The sequence below is a fragment of the Myotis lucifugus genome, unplaced genomic scaffold (assembly GCF_000147115.1).
Source record: "Myotis lucifugus unplaced genomic scaffold, Myoluc2.0 scaffold_31, whole genome shotgun sequence".
Classification (NCBI taxonomy): Eukaryota; Metazoa; Chordata; class Mammalia; order Chiroptera; family Vespertilionidae; genus Myotis; species Myotis lucifugus.
Genome location: NW_005871079.1, coordinates 4871917 through 4895492, shown reverse-complemented (window position 1 = coordinate 4895492; position 23576 = coordinate 4871917). Strand labels below are relative to the sequence as shown.

General features: G+C 39.8%; 1 protein-coding gene and 1 long non-coding RNA gene across 4 annotated transcripts in view; one reads left to right on the top strand and one right to left on the bottom strand.

Annotated features, from left to right (window-relative positions):
• The window catches only part of LOC111825548, a 37444-nt gene extending 15329 nt beyond the window's left edge, over positions 1-22115 (top strand). Inside the window, exon 3 of the long non-coding RNA XR_002828740.1 lies at positions 21676-22115. This is a non-coding gene — a long non-coding RNA (uncharacterized LOC111825548). The remainder of the gene's footprint in view (positions 1-21675) is intronic.
• Positions 12617-23576, bottom strand: part of PCSK5 (proprotein convertase subtilisin/kexin type 5) — a 278331-nt gene continuing 267371 nt past the window's right edge. The window contains exons 21-22 of one of the 3 annotated variants that reach the window (XM_023752385.1): positions 21533-21620; positions 15168-15237 (exon numbers count right to left, since the gene is read on the bottom strand). In XM_023752385.1, coding sequence (XP_023608153.1) covers positions 21574-21620 — 47 coding nt within the window. In that variant the 3' untranslated portion in view covers positions 15168-15237; positions 21533-21573. Of the gene's footprint in view, positions 15238-21532; positions 21621-23576 lie in introns of all 3 variants that reach the window. The other 2 variants (XM_006086818.3, XM_023752387.1) reach the window with 2 other exon arrangements.

Genomic DNA, 23576 nt, shown 5'->3' with positions numbered 1-23576 from the left:
TTCATATAAATTTTAGGAAAAATTTTTCCTAGCTCTATGAAAAATGCAATTGGAATTTTCATAGGGAATCTTTCCATTTACCTTCTTCAATTTCTTTCTTTAATGTCTTATAGTTTTCCAAGTATGGGTCTGTTATCTACTTGGTTAAACTTATTCCTAGGTATTTTGTATTTTTTTAATGCAATTGTAAATGGGATTGTTTTTTTAACTTCTCTTGATGATAGTTATTGGTGTATGAAAAAATAACCAATATCTGTATGTCTTGCTACTTTACTGAATTCATGTATTAGTTCTAATAGTTTTTTGGGTTTCTCTATATATAATAACATGTCATTTGCAAATAATGAGTTTTACTTCTTCCTTTCCAGTTTGGATGCCTTTTTTTTCCTTTTCCTGCCTGATTGCTACAGCTAGGACTTTCAATACTATGTTGATTAAAGGTGGTGATAGTGGATATCCTTGCCTTGTTCTTGATCTTTGAGAAAAAGCTTTCAGTCTTTCACCATTGAGTATGATGTTAGCTGTGGGTTTGTCATATATGGCCTTTATTATGTTGAAGTATGTTCCCTCTGTTCCACTTTGCTGAGAGTGGAACAGAGGTAACATACCTCAACATAATAAAAGATATGTTCCCATAATAACAGATGATGGATTTTGTCAAATGCTTTTGCTATATCTATTGATATGATCATATGATTTTATCCTTCATTTTGTTTGTGATGTACCACATCAATTGATTTGGGGATATCAAACCAGCCTTATATCCCAGGAATAAATTCCACATGATCATGGTGTCTGCTCTTTTTAGTGTATTGTTGAAATCAGTTTGCTAACATTTTGTTGAAAATTTTGGCATCTATGTTGATCAGAAAATATTGGCCTACAATTTTCTCGCTCCCTCCCTCCCTCCCTCGCCTCCCTCCCTCCCTCCCTCCCTCCCTCCCTCCCTCCCTTCCTTCCTTCCTTCCTTCCTTCCTTCCTTCCTTCCTTCCTTCCTTTCTTCTTCATCTGGTTTTGGTATCAGGGCAATGGGCGATGCTGGCTTCATAAAATGAGTTTGGGAGCCTTCCCTCCTCTTCAGTTTTTTGGAATAGTTTGAGAAGGATAGGTAGTAATTCTTTTTTGAATATTTGATAAAATTTATCTGTGAAGCCATCTAGTCCAGGACTTTTGTTTTTTTGGAGGGAGTTTATTATTTTTGTTAATCCTCACCTGAGGATATTTTTAACATTGCTTTTCAGAGATAGAGAGAAACATTGATGTGAGAGAGACACATCTGCTGGTTGCCTCCCATATGTACTCTGATCGGGGGCAGGGAGCAAACTTGTAACCCAAATACGTGTCCTTATCTGGGAATCAAACTCACAACCCTTAGGTGCATGGCCTGACACTCTAACCACTGAGCACACTGGCCAGGGCTAGGGAGTTTTTTAAAATACTGATTGATTTAGTTATTGGTCTGTTCAGATTTTCTGTTTCTTTGTGATTCAGTCTTGGAAGATGTTATGTTTCTAGGAATTTATTCATTTCCTCTACGTTCTCCAATTTTTTTCTGCCAAGGGCCATTTGGATATTTATGACATCATTCATTTAATATAATTCACTTAATAAAAATTTATGTTGCTATGAAAAAGCCTCCTAGATTTATTGAATTTTGAGTCTCACCTGCGATTGTCTTGGCAGGGCCAGACCAAATGATTTCACATGCCTTATATGGCCCGTGGGCAGGACATTCCCCACCCCTGCTCTAGTGTATTCTTTTTTTTTTTTTTTAAATATATTTTATTGATTTTTTACAGAGAGGAAGGGAGAGAGATAGAGAGTTAGAAACATCGATGAGAGAGAAACATCGACCAGCTGCCTCCTGCACATCTCCCACTGGGGATGTACCCGCAACCCAGGTACATGCCCTTGACCGGAATCGAACCTGGGACCTTTCAGTCCGCAGGCCGACCCTCTATCCACTGAGCCAAACCGGTTTCGGCTCTAGTGTATTCTTCATTGCAGTTATTGTAGTCTTCATTTCTGACTGGTTCTTTTTGTGTTTTATGTCTTCTTTTTTATGTTTCCTATCTCTTTGTGTAAGTTCTCACTGAGTTTATTTTTCCCTTACATTCATTAAGCATCCTTATAATCAGTGTTTTGAGCTCTGTGTCAGGTGGATTGCTTGACAACATTTCATTTAGTTCTTTGGTTTTTGTCCTGTTCTTTCATTTGGGACTTTTGTGTGTGTGTGTGTCCTCATTTTGGCTAATTCCCTGTTTGTTTTTATTCATTAGGTAGAACTGTTACATTTCCCTGTCTTGAATAGCTTTATGAAGAAGGTGCCTTGCAGAGCCCCATGGCATAATCTCCTTTGTCACCTGAGCTGGGGGCTCCAGGGGTGTCCCCTGTGTGGGTTGTGTGTGCCCTCCTGTTGTAGTTGGGCGTCAGTTGTTGTTGGCATGTCAGTGGTTGACCCTTAGGCTGACTGACTGTGAGGGTTAGCCATCATGGTAGTGTATGAGCTGTTATGAAGGTTGTCCCCATGAAGTCAGAGTCATTTTGGTGGGGCTATGGTGCCTTTGAATCTGCCTTTTGAGTGTGTCATTTTTGAAGCTGGTTAGATGGTGCTCTGGTGTGGTCTTTAGCTCACCACTGGGTGTGTTGGGTCTGGAGCCTCCTTGGAGTGGCTCTGGTATGGTGAGCCACCACTTGTGCCAGGCTTAAGGCCACTTGGTGTAAGAGCTACACAATGATCTGTGGTTGATTGCTGCCCGTGCTGGGCTTGGAAGTGCTTGGGAGAGTCTACACTGAACCGAGGCCAGCTTTCCCTTGGACCCTTTGGTGGGCACCAATCTGTGAGAGGAGGCTAGCTGTCACTTGTGCCAGGCGTGATGCTTAGTTGAAGTTACATTCCAGGTCAAGACTGTCTGACACTTATGCCAGGCTTGGGGCTACCTGAAGGGAGTTACAAATAAAGTTGAAACTGGTTGCTGCTTATACTGGGCTGGGGGTCACTTAGCAAGAGCTACAAGGCATGCCGGTGTTGTTTGTTTGGGGTTTGTGAACCTTTGAAAGATTTGAGGAAAGTCTGCAGTGCAATCCAAGACAGGTTGCTTGTTATTGTTATTGCAGGAGGAGCTGCTGGAAGAGGCTCCACCTGGGTGAGTGAGTTGGGTGTCTCAGGGAATCACCAGGGCAAGTGAATGGTGTAAACCAGATCAATGGAGGGCACAGATTTGGTGCCTGCCTGTGCTGGTGAAAGGACAGCTCACCAAAGGAGCTAGGCTTCTGTCCCAGCCCCTGCCCTACAGCCCTCATCCTGAAGTTAGTCACTGTAGTTCCTCCCTGTATGTACTTGGTGTTTTTTCAGCTGCTGCCTCTAAACTGGAGCTTAGAATGAGTTTTTAGTGAGTGAGTCTATATTCTGGACCTTTAAGAGCAGCATGTCTCAGTCTCCCATAGCCCTTTGTCTTTCTCAGATGCGGTCTCTGCTGGTTTTCACAGCCAGATGGTATAGGGACTCCTCTTCCCTGCACTGGAACCTGTGCTGGGGAGACCCGTGTGGGGCAGGGAATCCTTGCTCCTCAGGGGGGACCTCCACAACTGAGCTATCTCTCTTGATTCTAAATGGCCACACTGTGGGTATGGGTCCTGCCCATTCCTACTAGTCTCAATGTGGCTTATTCTTTATATCCTTAGTTAAAGAAATTCTGTTCAACTAGTCTTCAGGTATTCTCAATGATAGTTCTATAATTTAGGTGTAATTTTTGGGTGATTCTGGGAGGTAAGCATAGAATTTACCTACTCTGACATCTTGACCAGAAGTAGGCAGTTCTGAGTTATTTTAATTGGAACCCTCTGGAATTTCTGGATTTGGGTGTTTGTTTTCTTTTTCAGGTTATGGAAGTTCAGCCATTATTTCTTCCAATATATTTTCTGCCTCTTTCTGTCTCTCTTGTCTGGGACCCCGATAGAGTGAATGTTGGTCAGTTTGATGAGGTCCCACAAGTCTCTTAAGCTATCTGTATTTTTTTTTTCATTCTTCTTTTTGCTGATGCTGTTTGGTGAGTGCCAATCCTGTATTTGAGTTCACTGATCTTTTCTTCTGCTTCATCTAGTCTGCTGTTGAACCCATATTTTTTCATTGCAGTTATGTATTTTTTATCTGTAACTTCTATTTGGTATTCTCTTATATTTCCATCTCTTTGTGATCATTCATTCTCTCCCCCCCCCCCCCTTGAGTTCACTGAGCATACTTATGACCATTATTTTGAACTCTTTATCAGGCAAATAACTTACAATTTCATTAAGAACTTTTTACTGAGGTTTTATCTTTTTCTTTCATTTGGAATATATTTCTATGTTTCTTTGTTTTTCTTAACTTTCTGTGTTGGTTTCTATGCATATGATAAAACAGCTACCTCTCCCAGTCTTGAAGGAGTGGCCTTGTGTAGGGGATGAACATTATTATTCAATCCTGCCCTAGCTCTTGGTTGTCTCCCAATCCTTTGTGATTATTCAAGCAGCCTATTTTACTTTTATTGGATTCTAGTAGTTTAGGGTGTGCCAAGAGCTGTTAGTGTCACAAAGGGGAGGATTTCAGTCAGCACCTGGATTCAGGCTGAACTGAAGCCAGACTCAAAAGCCCCGGCTTGAGATTTAAAAGCTCAGGCAGCAACTTTTAAAATATGCAAATACAGGAGTGGGCAAAAGTAGGTTTTTAGTCGCGAGTACACAGAACACAGTTTATTTTTGTATTATTATTATTTATTCTTGTATTATATATTTTTTCATGTGAACAACTGTAAGCCTAGTTTTGCCCACCCCTGTATATACTGAATGTGTAAGACTGAATGTGTAAGTCCCTCTTGGCTGCCAGAGCCAGGCAATCTAGAGATATCCTTTGGGTGGTACTCGGAAAATAGCCAGGCTTCAACATGTGTACAAGTACTTTTTCCAGAGATACCAGCCACCTGGAGGGAGGCAGAGGGAGAGTACAAAGATAGCGCCCGTCCTCCAGGGTCTCTGGAGAAGATTAAGAGGGCCCTTACATGTGTAATTAGAAGCCTGCCCCTTAGGCAGGAGTTATGAAGATCAGCTAATATGCATTAGTTTTCTATTGCTGCTGTAACAAGTTATCATGAATTTTGTGGCTTAACAAAACAGCATTTATTATCTCACAGTTCAGTAGGTCAGAGCCAGGGCACAGTGTGGCTCAGCTGCTTCTCTGCTCCAGGTTTTACAAGGCTGGCATCAAGGTGTCATAGGCTGCATTCTTTTTGGAGGCTCTGGGGATACATCTGCTCCAAGTTCATTCAGGTTGATGGCAGAATTCAGGACTAGGTTCCCTGTTTCCTTGCTACCTGTTGGCTGGGGAAATGTTCTCAGTTTTTAGAAGCTGCATGCATTTCTTGGCTCATGGCCACCTTTCTGTATCCTCAAAGCCAGTAACTGGGGTTAAATCTTTCTCACTTCTTGGATCTCTCTGATCCTTCCTCTGCCTCATGCTCTCTCTGCCTCCTTCCACTGCATCTCTCTGACTCTACCTTGGGCCCACATGGATAATTCAGTAGAATCTTATTTTAAAGTCAGTCAGTAATAACCTTTAATTCTATCTGCAAAGTCCCTTCACAGCACTGAATGGCTTGTGAATGGGAATTTTAGGGGGTCACTTTAGAACTCTGCAACCACAGTATCCAACTCCTACTCCTGCTGGTACTGCACACTTTCAGTGACAAAGTATTAAAACATTAGCTTTATTGAGTTTGTCCCTAAGGTTTTTCTGTGTGTTTTAGGGCCAGTGATAGAATCTCCATGAAATCTCCTGGGATTTTCTTTTTCCATTGACTAGAAGGGTCACAGGGATGAGGCTGACAATAGGGAAACCGAGGTGTAGCCACATAGAGGGCCATACTGAAGTCACACGGAAAATCAGGATTAGAACTTAGTTGTCCCAATGTATGAGTCAGGGCTATTTCCTCCCTGTCATTTACTCAGTTATTCACTCAATTATTTATTCATTGACTTACTCATCTATTGATCAGAGAGCTATCAAGTACTTATACTTTAAGAGATATTTACTAGATTCATCAGATATAAGACATTTACAGACTTTGCCCCCATGGAGCAAACTTTGTAGTAAGAATTATATACATCAAACAAATATTCCTACAATTAACAAGCTATTTATAATGTAATTAATATGAAAGTAAGTAGAAGCTTCCATGAAAGCTTATATGAGGAGATCTAACCTTGTGTAGAAGGATCTGGAAATGAACAAGTGACATTTAAACTGAGGCCTAGGTAATAAATAAATGTTAGCCAGGTGTAGATGATGGGGAGTGGGATAGCATTAAAGTAGGGCAAATGGCATATGGGAAAGTTCTAAGGCACAAAGCAGAATAGATATATCAGGGAAAGCCATTGTGGCTGGAAAATATGAAGGGAGGCATGAGATGAGCTTGAGAGGTGTGATGGGTTAGATTCACCAAGGCCTTGATGGCCATTGAAAAGAATTTCAACTTTATCGCAAGCGAAATAGAAAGCCACGGGAGGGTATTGAATAGTGGAGTCTTATGTGAGCTTTGAACTTTTAAAAAGAGCACTCTGGCTGCTGCGTAGATAGATTGGAGGAAGAAGGTGAAGACAAGTGGAGTGTGGACACAAGAGGTGTATATTAAATGACACCAATTAGGAAATGTTGCAATAGCCCAGGTAACTTGACCCAGGATGTGAGAATTAGGACAAAAGCAGTAAAGGTAGAGGACAAATGGATCCAAGACATATTTTGGAGGTAGAATTGTCTTGACTTGCTGATGGATCAGACGGAGTAGGAGAGAATATGGTTAAGATGACTCCTGCTGCCCTGGCTGGTACAGTTCAGTTGATTGGAGTGCTGTCCTATGCACCAGAAGGTCATAGGTTTGATTCCTGGTCAGGGCACATACCTAAGTGGCGGGTTTGATCCCCTGTCGGGGCACATACAAGAGGCACCTGATCCATGTTGCTCTCTTACATTGATGTTGCTCTTCCTTTCCCTCTTTCTCTCCCCCTTTCTCCTTTTTCCTCTCTGAAAATCAATAATAAAAATGAAAGATGACTTCTGCTTTCTGTCATATTTGTGGCACTTCTTATGCCACAAGTCAATTAAAAATCACATTCCTGTACATAAGAAAGAGCCTTAAATTTTATTGGTACTTTAGCTTTTATTATATTGTAACAGTTATGATTCAGGTGGCAAGAAAAATCCTGTTTAATATCACCTGGAAAGAATTTGTTTTGCCAGATTTGTCAAAGAAGTTCACAGAATTTGTATTATGTGATGTCTTCAGCATTGTAATGTTTTTCCATGTTTTCTGTGTCTCCATTCTATTTCTTCCTCATTTCATCTGGGGCTAGATAATGCAAATGATGGCTTCCCAGACAAAGAAAAATTAGCATGAAAGGAGCATCACATCCTCACTTCTTAATTACTGCCTCATTTCTCTGGGTCCATTCTGATTTCTTTTGCCCATGCGGCGCATTAGTCGAGACTAATTCTCATGATAATATTGATTTCCACTCCTAGCTTGATCACAGAAAGCAGTATGTGGCCATGGTGTGTAAGCCTGAGTGGACATTGCTCTATTCACAAGCGACAACATGTTCCTTGGACCAGACAACATCAGCTAAAATAAATATACAGTCGTCCCTCAGTATCTATGAAGGAGTGGTTCCAGGAACCCCCTGCAGATACCAAAATTGATTTGCATGTAACCGATGCACATTCTCCCATATACTTTAATAAATCATCTCTAGGTTACTGATAATACATAATACAGTGTAAATGCTATGTCAATAGTTATGCTATATTATTTAGGGAGTGACAAGAAAAAAATGTACTATGGTTGAATCTGTGGATGCAGAATCTGTGGATTTGAAGGGCCAACTATAATCCTGCTTCCTCATTTGTAAGAAAGAGGATAAAATTAGGCTACTGGGAGTATTGAATGAAATAATCCTTAGAAAGCATTTAGCACAGTGCTTAGCACATAGGAAATGCTCTATAATGGGAGTTGTTGTTATTACTGTTACTTTCATTGTTTGGGACAGGAGGTATAAGCATATCACTTTCTTTTCCCTCTTCTCTGGTAATGAGTTTTTAGAGGGTTTTCTCTTAGAAGGAAAAGAAGGCCCATGTTTTTAAGTCTAGGCCTTGCCAAATTTGTTACTTTGGCCATGAATATCGCAGTGAAGAGAAGCTATGGGCTACCTCCCTATGTGAGCTCATCTGATAGCTGAATTCTGCTTAGTACCTAGTCCTTTCATTTAGCTGGCTCAAGGTAGCGATCACTATTGGGGACTGAAGCAAATATGACCCCCTCAACATTCTGTCTGAATGAATACTTCTTGAATACATTGGCAGGAGGCCATGAGTTGACTTGATGCGGTTTTTGAGTAAGTCAGTTAGCTCCTCTGAATAGAGAGTTGATGATGCTGAGGCACTATGCTAGACATAAAAGATAAGCTGTGAACAAGATGGACAAAGCCCTAGCTCTCATGGTACTGATGTTGTCCTGGGAGAGATTAACAAAAAATAACTAAATGAACCACAGAATGTCATGTTGTGATAAGTGCAATGAAAAGCCCAGAAAAGGTGGGCAGGTGTGGAGTGAGTGGTGGAGGGAATTGCTTTGCAAGGAAGTGGGTTTTGAATTAAGACCTGTAGGGTGAAAGGCAACCAGGGGTCTTGATACTCAAGTCATTTGTGTATAAAGAACAAAAGAAAGTTGGTAGGACTAGAACATGATGAGCAAGGGGGAAAGGGGCATGAGGAGAGATCATAAGATCTCAGTTAAGGGGTCCAGATTTTGCTCTGAGTGAATAGGCAGAGGCGAAATCTGATTTTGTATTTGTAATAGCACTCTGCTATCCATGTGGAGAATGGATAAGGGAGAAGAGAGAAAGAGGAAAGGAGAGGAAGAAAAGCAGGGAGCCTAGTTAGGAGGCTCCTGCAGCAGTCCAGGACGGAGATGGTGGTCTGACCCAGAATTACAACTAGGAAGTGGGGAGTGGACCATTCAGAGAGATATGGTGGAGGTGTGGTTAATGGGACCTTGCTAATGGATTGGATGTGGGGGGCGAAAAAAGAATAAGTTTAGGTTTTGAGTAGCTGGGTGAATGAATTGTGATGCCATTTACTGTGATGGCAGACATATGGCGATAGTAATGTTTAGGGCATTGGGGAGTCTAAAGTCTATTTTGGATATGTCTAACAGGCATTTCAAAATTAACAACTGAAGAGAAATGTCAAGTAGCTATAAGTGGGACTCTTGAGGAAAGAGAACAGGAATATGAATGAATGAAAATATATATATAATTCCCCCAAGTCCCAGCATGATTAGTAAATTTCTCCCTCTTTTGCAGGGTTATATTGTAATCCCAACAGAACCTAGGTTCTCCTACCTCTGTAGGTCCTACTTCATATCAAACAGATTAAAATTCCTCTTTACCCTACCTTAAATATACTTAAATATAATTGTATGTGGATCTTTAAGAGTTGCAATTGACTACTTTGACATGTTGCATTTTGTAGGTTGTAAAATATCATTTGACTTCTCTTCATTTTAGAGGCAATTCTATTTCTTTTTCAAGCTATCATTGGCTGTCCTTGGAAAGCTTTGGGACATTAGTATTTAATTGGCAAAGTGAGCTTCCTCCTCTGGACTGACAACAATATTTGTTATGCTTCTTTTAAGACACTTAAATAGCTTCATATTATAGCCATGGGTTTTTATGTCTGTGTCTCCCGTTAGACAGACTATAAGCTTGAAGAGGACAAGAAGCACTTCAGAGCTTGGTATATGACAGGGACTTGGTGTTTATTTATGGAAGTGTTATTTTGAACTCATAAGCAGAGAAAGTCAAGTCCAGGGATACAGTGTGCTTTCTCTCTGGACTTGGGAGAAAACCCTTACCCTCTGCCTTATAACATATGTAATATAGACTTGATTTTTCTCTGCCATTCTTAAAAAGGGAGGCAGTGTTTTGTGGTAGGTTGATGCTATAGGCTTGAATCAAAGCAACCCACCCCCCCTTACTTGCTATAAATCTTGCATCAGAAAGTTAATCTCTATAGACCTCTGATTTTTGTGGGGGGCAAATTAAATAAATTAAATAGAGCTGTTTTAGTGTGCCAGCTTAAAACACAATAGTCTTAAAATTATGTATTCTTTCCTAAGATGCAAAAAGGTCTTACAATTCAGGTCTCAGGAAGTGTTTCTGGAAATTTCGAGGAAGTGGGATGCAAAATATCTTTTGTTCCTTGACCCCTGGCCCGATAAAAACCAACAACTGCCCCTAAACAATGGCCCTTTAGAGAGACCTTGTAAGACAATCTTTCAATAACAGGATAGTCACGTTCTTGTAGGTCCCTTGCAGGTAGAGAGTGGGAAGGAACTGCTGGCCTTCCCAGTCCCAGACTGGCCCTCTGAGACTTAGTGATGCTACATAACTGCATCCTTTTTACCCACGAATTGACTCTGGACCAGACTTCCAACTCTCATGATGAAGAGACATTATATATGGATCACAGCCCCATTTCTAGGGGCTAAGCACTACCTCTAACAAGATGGTGAAATGAAGTCCATCTTGGCTGTGCTCTGCTAAATTTGTCTATGGCTCCAAAGTATTCTGCTGCAAACTTCAGATTTTATGGGTTTGCTACAAATAATATTTGGAAATGAATGTCAACCAGGCAAGAAAAGCAGGTTTATACTTTCTGTCACTGACACTTATTGAGTTTGGGGCCAGGGCTGAGCTTGGGCCAGGTGAGGTCAAGCTGCAGTTGGCCTTTGTGCACTCTCTGTTGTGTATTAAAGGATGAAAGGAGGGAGTGTTGAACTGGCCAGGTCAGTTTAAAATTGCCTCCAGTTTTCTCCATGTTCGTCAAGCTATCTGTCTGCCGTGTGAAGCTGCAGTCAGTTAAGAATGCATGTGAACTTCTGTCTTAGCTGCATGATACTCATCTTACATGAGGGGATAAGGTGTTGCATATTTCCATGTTCAGATGTGCATAAAGTGTTGATCACTTGACTGAGAAACTATAATTTGGTAGTTACAGCAATCACTTCCCCTTTTCTACTAAGCACTCGGTTTTGTGTTCCTTAAAATGAAGGGTAGACTCTTGAGTGGCAAAGTGTGTCTGACAGACATCAGCAGCATGATGATAAGCCGATGCTGGGGTGGAAAGTGAGAAGGAAATTTGGATCAATCCACAGATGATAGTGATGATTATTAGCAAGGCCTTCCATGGGTGCGGGAGTTGAGGAGGATGGGAACACTATTTGTCTTCTGCAGTGTAAAAATGTAGATTCTTCTTGACTAAACCCATCAAATGTTGATTCACTGTCCTTTGTAGCCATGGGCTATTTAGATTAAAACCATTAAAATAAGTCATTTGCTACCCAGAACATCTCTTATGCAGCAAGTTTGCTGGTAATGTTCTTCCTGCACTCCTCCCATCTGCTTAAGTAAGCCCTAGCCATCCTTCAAGACCCAATTCTAGTTCCACCTGCTCTTAGAATTATCATCCCAGTCAGTTCAAAGGAATTTCTGCCTCTCTGAACTTAGTAACTTGGTGTTCCATTCATTTCAGATTTAGAATTCACTACTTACTGTTAATTGTGTTACTGTTAAATTTTATTTTTGAGTCTGGCTTTGTAACCTTAGTCTATTTCAAGTCCATATGCCCCAGCTTTCTTATTTGTAAACAAGATAATACATGTACCTCTGCTTTGGAGTTTTTGTGAGAAGAGAGGGTATATTTACATCAGTAGGTATATACTCTTATCACTGGTCGATAAGATTAGTTTCTCCTCATCCCCATAATGGGACTTCACAACAAATAGAGGCTCATTCTTACACCTTGTTGCATCTCCAGATCTTTAACACTAATTGGAACTCAATTTGTTTGCTGATCCCATTTCTTTTCCCAGAAGACAGGACATTGAATTTCACTTCAAGGCTAAGACTGGAACTCAAGCAGAGTTCAGAAACATCTGGAATCCTTTGTAGTTTCTTCTTTTTCTAACTATTCAGTCCTACCTCGAGGCATGTACAGGAGATTTCAGACAAAGGCATCTTTGAGGCATCCAGGGTTGCAGCTACTGTCAGTTTTATGCAGGATATCATTAAATGGTACCAGACCATCTTTTAACAGCTTTCACATTCACCACCAACTCGTGCCCTGCCCCTTGGTCCCCAGCCCATACATCACTGGTGAGTGTGCAGTAGTTCACACCCTGGGGAAGTCCAGGGAAACAGCGGGCCCAGATGGCCCATACATGGAGATTGTATCTGCACAATTCAACAGAAACTGCACCAAGCTGTTATAGATTTTTTTGCAACCTTTCTAAAAATGGAATTTGAAATACATTTATGACCAAACCTAAACTCTTCCTTTCTTATATTGCTGTCACTTTTTCCCTTCTTTTCAGATCCCACCTCTACTGACCCTTTCTTTCCAATTTTATTTAGCTACCTCAGTCCCCTCTGCCCTTTTCTTCATATTCAGCTTCTATGTGGGAACAGAGAAGTCTCTCATTACCTCACCCTTTCAGAGATGTTTACACATGGGTATGGACAGATCAAATAAACAGGAACTTAGGTTAATTTAATAGAAAAAATAAAATATGGAATAACATTGATTTTGGCCAGTATCAATTACAACCATTCTACTATATTTTACAAAAAAACAACTGAACATTTTACACATGTACAGTATTTTTCAGTAAAAGTGGATTTAGATTTAACAATGGGTCACTAACTGAAAATAAAAAGACAAAAGAGAACAGAAGATAGGGCTTTTGTCTCTAGAAGATTAGAGCATTTGTTAAGTCTCCAAACTTTGTACTATCCATTACATATATCTCATTATGAATATATATATTTATACATAATATATAACATTAACTTAAATTTTGAAAGCATTATGTTCTAGTTAATAATATTCTGTAGATAAACGAGGCAGTAACACACTAGTAGTTAAACCAGTATTTCCACGATGTGCGCCTTCATGGTCAGTGGGAAATAGAACACACTTTGGTGGACCCCAATGAATTTGGCTGTCATAGTGATAGTTATTTGTTTAAGAACACAGACATCATGTTTCTCTTTCCTATCATAGTAACTTTTGTGCCCCAAATACTATTGGATGGTTCAGTTACATGTATTCCTTTGCAGGCAAATCTGATTTTCCCATCTGCTTGACCTTGCTTAGGTTGCGCTTACATTTGTCCATTTAAAGATTGTGCCTTTAAATATAAGACTAGATGCCATAACCAGGAATAACCTTCTTCAGGTCAGAAGGGCCTGCATTGTTATGAAGAGAAAAACTGCTCAGCAAATCACTTAATTCCCTAGTCACTTGTGAATCAACATGTGACTCAGTATACTACAATACTAACTAAGAAGGTCATTAGACTATTTAGTTATTATTCACCTTAGGTTGGTTGTTTAGTTTGATGTCTAAGAATGAATATTTTCAAGGTAGGTCTTTAACTAACTTGCCCCTTAGATGAGGATCTTAGCATCCACTTCCCAGCTCCTTCCTAGGAGAATCTATATTGATATCATTCCTCTTCTCATCTGTGAGGCCAGTGACATCTTGTAAATAAAAACAAAGTCTGTAAGATGGCTGGTCACTCCCAGAGCAAATGAGGTCACCAATGGAGCTTCGATATGAAAAATGAGGAAACTTGATATCAGTCTATCCTCTCCTAAACAGAGAAACTCAGAAGTGGTAAAACGATCTATCAGGCTTCCAAATTTCTGACCACTGATCCAAAACAGTTTTCGCATAATTCAGTCTGCTAGATTCCAGGATGTGTTTAGGAAGTCATAGAAAATCAGTGAAGGTATCTCCAGGAAAACAGTGGATCTCTCACAATGACATTCAGTATTCAGGTGTATCATAGAACAGTTATAGAGGGACAGAAGATAGGGGAAATAGCAGAACCAGGAGGGTACAATCATGCCGCCCATATTCAATTTCCAGTTTTATTTTCTGAAAGTGAGAAGATGAAAAAACTTCTAATAAGCACCATTGAAAAATGCTGCCCAGCCAACTTGGGCATGAGCTTAAATACTATTTAAATCAATTCTATTTCTTAAAAAATACAGGACCTTTTAGAAACTTTTGACTCCAGGAAGAAATTTCCTGCATCACATCCAAAATGCTTCCCACCACAACAAATGGAATTTACGGTGGCCTTTAGAAAAATGCTATGGGGATAATGGCTAGATAGCACCAAGAGATTGTGCAGGGCCTACACAGTGAACACTTGGGATTTGGGGGAGCTGGATCAGTCTCAGCTGTTTTGTGTAACTTTGCATGCTGTCCATCACCAATCTGACTATGCAGTGCAATCCCACTTGACTAGCTGTGTGTAAAATCACCCAGTCTACAATGGATAAGCCAGTAGCAGCAAGTCTATCTGATGAAACCAGTGGCACAGACTTACCAAGTGAGTACAATGCCAAAACCACATAATGCATGAAGTAATTTATGTGTGGAAAGTATCAATGTTCAACTGCAAAAAACGAAGACAAACGACTCTGAGCACAACTCTGCAGGATGGTCTAATGCCCAGTAGGTCCAGTTTCCTGCCATTTCCACCAGTGATGGACTCGAGCATGAAAAATGACTAACGTAAGAGCTTTTTGTTTCATTTTGATCTATGTCTACTCTTGTGACTTTTTTGAAAGGTATTTTTAGGCATCTCAAAGGGGAAACAAGTAAACGCAAAAGGAAAAAAAATGGACCTTCAAAACCAGGGCAGGAAATCAAATCATTACTTTAACGTCAAATTTTGGCATCAAATGCTTTGGTCATACAATACTGTCTCTGTGGTTCTGGCTGTTTAGCACTAACCACCCAGTTATAAAAGGTAGGCTTGTTGTAGGTTTATTATTTTTTTTTCCATTTAAGTTCTGACAAAACAGTTCACCATCTCCCTGCACAGATTGAGAGAGAAAAAAAAGAAAGCAAGAAAGAGAGAGGTGGCTTGCTTTTTTTTTTTGTTGCTTTTTTTTCTTTTTAATAATAATATGGAGTAATCTATAAGTCTACAGGAACAGAGAAATCTAGGATGGAAGCTCAGCCTTGGAATGTACATGTTTTGCAGCAAAGTTGTTGGAGAACCTTCCGCTGGCACAGATTGTTCTTTTTCACTAGCATACAGAAGCCTCCTTCCGCCCAGGACTCTTCCGTTGCTTTTCCAGGAAGTCAGCGAGAGAGGGGGGGAGTTGAGGACGAGAGCAGCATGATGTACACACACGGAAGAAGGTTTTGATTGGCCAGAGAGGCAGATTGTGGGATTGGAAGAGATCATTCAGGAGCAGTCAACAAGGAGGAAATTTGGTCCACCCAAAGTGATTTCAATCAACAGCATTGTTTTTCAAGGAGAGATAATTGCAGTCCAACGGTAAATGTGATTGGTATCCATTTGTGAAAGGAAAAAAAGATTAGAAAAAAGAATAAATTAGAAATCAATAATAACATAAGCAAGGAGTTTTATTTTTAGAATTACCTAGAACAGAGTAATAGTCATTTATATGATATTTCACGGACTCTAAGACACCAGATTTAAGAGGCATCGCTGTTAATTACTAGCAAGCCAAAAATGCTTCTCAATAAATGATGACACAATATTCACTTACCAATTTTATGCTATTTGGAAGTATTTGCAATTTTATGCTTATTGGAAGTATTTGCTAAACTTATATAGCATGCAGTTTGGTTTCTGTGCAATAACTCTTCCTTTGAATTCTGAAAAGCAGTTTAATTTTCCAGAGCAATTTTGAGCTGTAATTAAATTCAACATAAGAAGTAGTAACCATGTGCCTCACTTGACTAGACATCTCTGTGACTATATTCAGTCAATGACAACTATATCACATCAACCTGCTGGGTTAAAAGTAGTTGTAAGCTGCCATGAATTATAAGATGCATCTGATTTCAGAGATGATAAAATGTAAAAGAGGTGTCTTAGAATCACTGAAATATGACAGTTGAAAAAGAATAAATAGCACATCCCTAAATGCAGTTGCCATGTGATTTGAAAAATGAAAAGCCCGGTGAGCCATTAATACTCTTTTTTTGTCCCCCCCCTACAAATTTAATAGTCTTTATAATTGTAATATGTAATATCTGAGACACAAAATATATAACATAAGAAAGCATAATAATACTTTCACCATACATGAACCCATCCCCTTTCAGAATAAGAGTATTTTTGATTTTCTTGGATCTGTCATGTGCTTATTTTCCCTCTTCATTTCTATAAATAAACTCTAAAATTATGATCATCATTCCCTTTTTTATTTTCAATTACAGTTGACATACAGTATATACTAATATACTGTATAACATAGTGATTAGACATTTATAGACTTTACAAAGTGATCACCCTAATAAGTCTAGTACCCACCTGACACCATGCATAATTATTACAATATTATTGACTAAATCCCCTATGTTGTATCTTACATTCCTGTGACTATTTTACTGGTATAGCTGCCAATTTGTACCAATAAATCCCTTTACCATTTTCACCCATCCCCAAAACCCTCCCAACTTGGAGCTATCAATTTGTTTTCTGTAGCTGTGAATTTGTTTTGTTTGTTCCTTTGTATATTTAGGTTTCACATATAAATGAGATACGGTATTTGTCTTTCTTGGTCTGCCTTCTTTCACTTCATAATACCCTCTAGGTCCATCCATGTTGTTGCAATGGCAAGATTTCATTCTTTTTTATGGCTGAGTAATATATTGTATACTAGTATGTGTGTGTGTATACCACATCTTCTTTATCCATTCGTCTATCAGTGGATATCTAACTTGCTTCCTTATCTTAGCTATTGTAAATAGTTCTGCAATTAACATAGAGGTGCACATATCTTTTTGAATTAGTGTTCTGGATATCTTCAGATAAATACCCAGAGGTGGAATTGCTGGGTTTTATTTCTAACTTTTTGAGGAACTTCCACAATATTTTCCATAGTGGCTGCACCAATATACAATCATACCAACAGGGAACAAGGGTTCCCTTTTCTCCACATATTCACCAAAACCTATTGTTTGTTCACTTATTGATGATAGTCATTCTGACAGGTGTGAGGTAATATCTCATTGTGGTTTTTATTTGCATTTTCCTGATGATTAGTGATGTTGAGCATCTTTTCATATGTCTATTGGCCATCTGTAGGTCCTTTTTGGAGAAATGTCTATTCAGTCCTCTACCCATTTTTTCCTCAGATTTTTAAAAATATTAACCCCTTATCAGATGTGTCATTGGCAAATATATTCTACCAATCAGTAGGTTGTCTGTTCGTGTTTTGATAGTTTCCTTCACTGTGCAAAACCTCTTTAGTTTGGTGTAGTCCCATTTATTTTTTCTTTGGTTTTCTTTACCCAAGCAGATATGTAAAAAAAAACCACAAAGTTACTAAGAGCAGTATCAAAGACTTTCTTGTCTATGTTTTCTTCTAGGAGTTTTATGGTTTGGGATCTTACATTTAAGTCTTTAATCCATACTGAGTTTATTCTTGTGTATGATGTAAGAGAGTGATCCAGTTTCATTCTCTTGCATGTGTCTGCCCAGTTTTCCCAACACCATTTACTGAAGAGACTGTCTTTACCCCATTGTATATTCTTGCTTCCTTTGTCATAGATTAATTGATCATGTAGTTGTGGGTTTCTCTCTCTATTATGTTCCATTGCTTTATGTATCTGTTTTTATGCCGGTACTGTGATGTTTTAATTAATATAGCCGTATGCTACTTGATATGAAACAATACTATAACTTCAACATTGTCTTTCTCATGATTGCTGTGGCTTTTTGGGGTCTTTTGTAGTTCTGTATAAATTTTAGGATTTTTTCCTGTGAAAAATGCCACCAGTGTTTTGGTAAGGATTGCATTGAATCTGTAGATTGCTTTGGGTAGTATGGACATTTTTACAGTGTTAATTCTTTCTACCCATGAGCATGGTATATAAGCTTCCATTTACTTGTATTTCCAATTTCTTTCTTCAATGTGTTATGCTTTTTGAGGACAGGTCTTTTACTTCCTTGGTTAAATTATTCCTAAGTATTTTTATTCTTTCTGATGCAAGTGTAAATGGGACTTTCCTAATTTTTCTTTCTGATAGTTTGTTATTGGAGTACAAAAATGTAACTGATTTCTGAACATTAATTTGATACTGTGCTAGCTATAATGGTTTTCTTAGGGTTCTATGTAGTGTCATGTCCTCTGCAAATAATGACAATTTTACTTCTTATCCAATTTGGATACCTTTTATTTCTTTTTGATTTGCTGTGGCGATGACTCCCAATACTATGATGAATTAAAGTGGTGAAAGTGGACATTTTTGTCTTATTCTTGATCTTAAAGAAGCAGCTTTCAGGTTTGTCATACTAGTATATGACCTTTATTATGTTAAGGTACATATTCCCTCTATCCCCACATTGCTTTTTTAGAATCCACTGATATAATTTTTATCCTTCATTTTGTTTATATGGTATATCACGTTAATATATTTGTGGATAGTAAACCAATCTTACATCCCAGGGATAAAAACCACTTGATTATAGCGTCTGATCTTTTTATTGTGTTGCTGAATTTGGTTTGCTTATATTTGGTTGAGAATTTTTGCATCTGTGTTCATCAGGGAAATTGGCCTATGTCTGGTTTTGGAATTAGGGCAATGACAGCCTTGTAAAATGAGTATGGTAGTCTTTTCTCCTCTTCAATTTTTTGAAGTAGTTTGAGAAGAATAGATATTAATTCTTTCAAAGCTTGGTAAAATTAGCCTGTGAAACTATCTGGTATAGGATTTTAGTTTGTTGGGAGTTTTAAAATTTTTATTTTTATTACTGATGAATTTAATTAGTAGTAGTAATTGGTCTGTTCCAATTTTATGTTCTTGATTTGGTGTTAGAAGAGTTTTTTTGGAAATTTATCCATTTCTTCAGCATATAATTGTTTGGGAGTCTCTGTGCTTTCTGGACTTGTATGTCCATTTTCTTCTCCAAGTTAGGGATGTTTTCAATCCCTTGCTCTATCTCCTCTCCTTTTGGTACCCCATATGATCCAAATATTGGTATGCTTGATGTCCTAGAGACCCCTTAAACTATCCTCATTTTTTAAAAGCCTCTTTTTCTTTCTGCTTTTCTGACTGGGTGTTTTATGCTACCTTGTCTTCCAAGTTACTGATTTGATTCTCTGCTTCATCTAATTGGTTGATTCCCTCTGATGTATTCTTCATTTCAGAAAGGTTCTCTTTGTGGTTTCAATTTCTTTGTGTAAGTTCTTACTGAATTCATCCCCTAAACTCATTGAGCATCCTTCTAACTAGTGTTTTGTACTCTGTTTCTGGTAGATTGCTTTCATTTTGTTTAGTTATTTTTCTGGAGTTATATCCCGTTTTGCATTTGAGAATGTTTCTCTGTTTCCTCATTTTGGCTGCCTCCACGTGTTTATTTCTACATATTATGTAGATCTGCTACTTCTCCCAGTCCTGGCAGGATGGCCTTATGTAGTAGGTGTTCTGTGAGGCACAGTCTCCTGCTTACCTGAGCCTGGTTCCCTTTATTTAGGTTTTGTGTATAGTTGAGCCTTGATTGCTGCTGTTGGCACATCAGTGGGTGGGATTGGCCCTCAGGCTGAATGTCTGTGAGGATTGGCCATGATTACACTGACAAATTGTTGTGCGGGGGCTGATCCTATGGAGCGGGAGTTGCTTTAGTGGGCTCTGGTGCCCACCCTGTCTGCCCTTTGGAAATGTCTTTTGAGGAGCTGGTTGGGTGTTGCTCTAGTGTGATCTGAGGCTGGCCACTGGTTATATTGGTTCTGGGGCCTCTTGGGTGAGGCTTTGGTATATAGACCAACTTCAGTCACTGCCTATGCCTGGCCTGGGGCCACCTGGTAGTAACTACAAAGTGATCTGCAAGTGGTTACTGCCTGTGCTGGGCTTGGAGGTGCTTGGGGCTGCTTAGCCAGAGGAAGAGGGCAAGTCGTGGCTAGCTGCTGCTTCTTTGTGATTTATGGACCTTTGATATTTTTTTAGGAAAGTCTGCAGTGCAATCCAGGCAGACTGCTTTTGTAGAAAAGCTGCTGAAAGAGGTTCCATAGAATCACCAGGGTAGGACAATTAGGACAAACTGTTATCTAGGTTAATGCAGAGTTCAGATTTGGCGCCCTCTTGAGCCTAGGTTGGGGGGGGGCGTTGCTCAACAGCATCTGCCAGCATTTCCATCCCTGGATAGAGCTACCTCTACAGTGGAGCTCAATGCAAGTGTTTGTGAGTTACTAAGTTTGTGCTTAGGCCCTTTGAGATCTGTAGCACCTAGGTTTCTAGCAGCCCGTTGTCTTTCTTGGATACAATCCCTACTGGTTTTCACAGCCAGATGTCATGGGAACTTCTCTTCCTGGCACTCCTCGCTCCTCAGGGTGGAACTCTGAAGCCAAGATATACATCCTGGTTCATAGCAGCCATGCTGAGTGTGCGACCTGCCCATTCTGTCTCTCTACCTCTCCTACCAGTCTCGACGTGGCTTCTTCTTTATATACTGTTACTAGAGGCCCGTTGCAGGAAGATTCCTGCAAGAATAGGGCTTCCTGCGGCCCGAGAGAAGGGAGCGAAGCCCGCCCTTCTCTGCTGCCTTGCTCCCTCCTGTCTCTGCTGCCTCGGGACACTCCATCGGTGGTGGAGCAGCGAGGCTGGATCGGCCGCTGGGTGGGCGGATCGTGCCTCGCCGCTTGCCCCTGCCACCTGCCTGGCCAGGTGACAGGCCTGGACACTTCAGTGGCGGGGCTGAGGGGACTGGGCGCTGCCATCTTGTGGCTATGGGTGCCGCCATCTTTGTGACGGAGTGACAGCTAATTTGAATATTACTCTTTTATTAGATAGGCTAGCAATTCAGTTTAGCTAATCTCCAAGTGGTTCTCAATGATGGTTGTTCTATAATTTAGTTGTAATTTTGATGTGGTTGTCAGTGGAAGCGAGCACAGTGTTTACTCTGCCATGTTAATACTCTTTCTTTGACCTGAAAATGGACTCATTACAAATTATTGTTCCTTGTCCACTACCCACAATCCTGACACACCAAAGTGCCACTTGGCATAACTTATCCCATGCTTATCATGGTTTATGAAAGTAGTTAAAGCAACACAAACCTTGAAGTGACTGGTACCAAGTGCTATGAGTGAAAATTTCAAGCCACAGTAGATGTCCTGGGTCAATCACTTTAAAAATCTTCCTCCATTTTCAAGTTAACGAAAATTCAGGTCATATTCAGATATAGGGGAACCCTCTCTTAAGAGCACTTGTCGGTAATTAAAAAGTGATACTTACGTGGTCCTGGGGATGCCATCCCCCAATCCTCTCACCCCAGAGTTGTGTGGTGAGAATCACTCTGGTCAAAAACTTGGACACAGAGTCTGAGTGGGTCTGGCCTGTCCCTGCCAGACCCGTCATACATCAGAAAAACTATGAAAATGTAGTCACCTATGATGCTCCATGGAAACGAGACCATAAATGATGTTCTGTCAGTGCCATTGCGTGCCCAGTTCTTTGTGAAGTCTTTTTGAGATTCCTAATAGTTGTGGAATAACCATACGAGGTCAGCAATATATCCTCATTTTCTACAGATGAGGGAATTGAGGCCCATACAAATTCACAACCTGCCCAAGGTATGGATCCCAAATACGAACAACAGCATTCTGACTCCTGAGTCCACAGCACTATTCTGCCCCTTGTCAATTTCTAAAAGAGAGCCATTCAAAGGAAGACAGAGAATCAACCCAGGGGAATGATCTTGCCAGGTAAGACTGTTCCAAATACATACTTGTTTTATTTCTCTATTTCCATAACAATACAAAGATGCTTAGAACAATAATGGTTCAAAATAATTTCTGCACCACTGATATGTATTGTCTGCATAAAATTTAGGCACAAATTTTATGGACCCCTCAATGTGAATTAAGAGCTAGAGTTCACAAAATGTTGGAGTTAGAATAATTTAAAGTTATTCATTTTCTAGATAGGGTGGCATTTGCTGAACTGTCAGGGGTTCCCAAACATGGCTATACATTAGAAACAACTGAGAAACTTCTAAAAATATTCATGCTCAAAACCAGATGAATGAATGCCAGCGCTCTATCAGGCACAGCATGTCTAATGCAATCCCAAGACCAATTCATTCTGAATCTTTCGAGAAGGTTATTGGGGTCCTAGAATTTTGGTTGAAAACCACTGGTGCAAAGAAAGAAAAATGGACCAAAATTACCTGGTTCTTATCCCCAGACTTAATGAAAAATTCAGATACCACTTGATTGTTATTTACATATCAAAATTATAAACAATCTAACAGAATGGCAGTACACTTTGGCATCTCCACATGAACTTATGCTGTTATTAATAATGAAGTTTCATAAAACGTAGGATTATGTTGATGTCTAATGCTTAATGTAAAAAGCAGGGTACAAAATTCCATATACATATGGCAAAAGATGGGAAGAAATACATGAAAACTAACTGGAAAGACTACATATTGTATGATTCCAACTATATGACGTTCTGAAAATGGCAACTCTATAGAGGAGTAAAAAAATTAGTGGTGCCCTAGCCAGTTTGGCTCAGTGGATAGAGTGTCGGCCTGCAGACCAAAGGGTCCCGGGTTCGATTCCGGTCAAGGGCATGTACCTTGGTTGTAGGCTCTCCCCAGCCTGGGCCTTGGTCAGGGCGCATGCAGGAGGCAACCAATTGATGTGTTTCTCTCACATCAATTTTTCTGTCTGTCTTTCCCTCTCTCTTCCACTCTCTAATCAATGGAAAAATATCCTCAGGTGCGGATTAGAAACCAACAACAAAATATTAGTGGTTTCCAGAGGTAAGGGGAGAAGGAAGAATAGGCGGAGTATAGATCTTTAGGGCAGTGAAACTGTCCTGTATGATACTAAATGGTAGCTAAACATCAATATACATTTGTCCAAATCCATAGAACATACAACGCCAAGAGTGAACCCTAATGTAAACTTTGGTGATAATGTTGTCAATGTAGGTTCATCAGCTGTAACAAATGCACCACTCTGGTGTGGGATATTGATAATGGAGGAGGCTCTGTTTATGCTTGAGGTTCAGGGGACACATGGGAACTTTCTGCTCAATGTTGCTATGCATCCAAAACTCTAAAGTTTTAAAAAGTAAAGTTTTTGCCCTAACCGGTTTGGCTCAGTGGATAGAGCGTCGGCCTGCGGACTCAAGGGTCCCAGGTTCGATTCTGGTCAAGGGCATGTACCTTGGTTGCGGGCACATCCCCAGTGGGGAGTGTGCAGGAGGCAGCTGATCGGTGTCTCTCTCTCATCGATGTTTCTAACTCTCTATCCGTCTCCCTTCCTCTCTGTAGAAAATCAATAAAATATTTAAAAAAAGTAAACTTTATTAATTAGAACAAGTTAACTGATGATTCTTAGCCAGTGGGACTGTAGGTGATTTATTCCTTCTTGCAATTAAATATATCCCCCAAACCAAAAACAAAACCAGCTGAAGG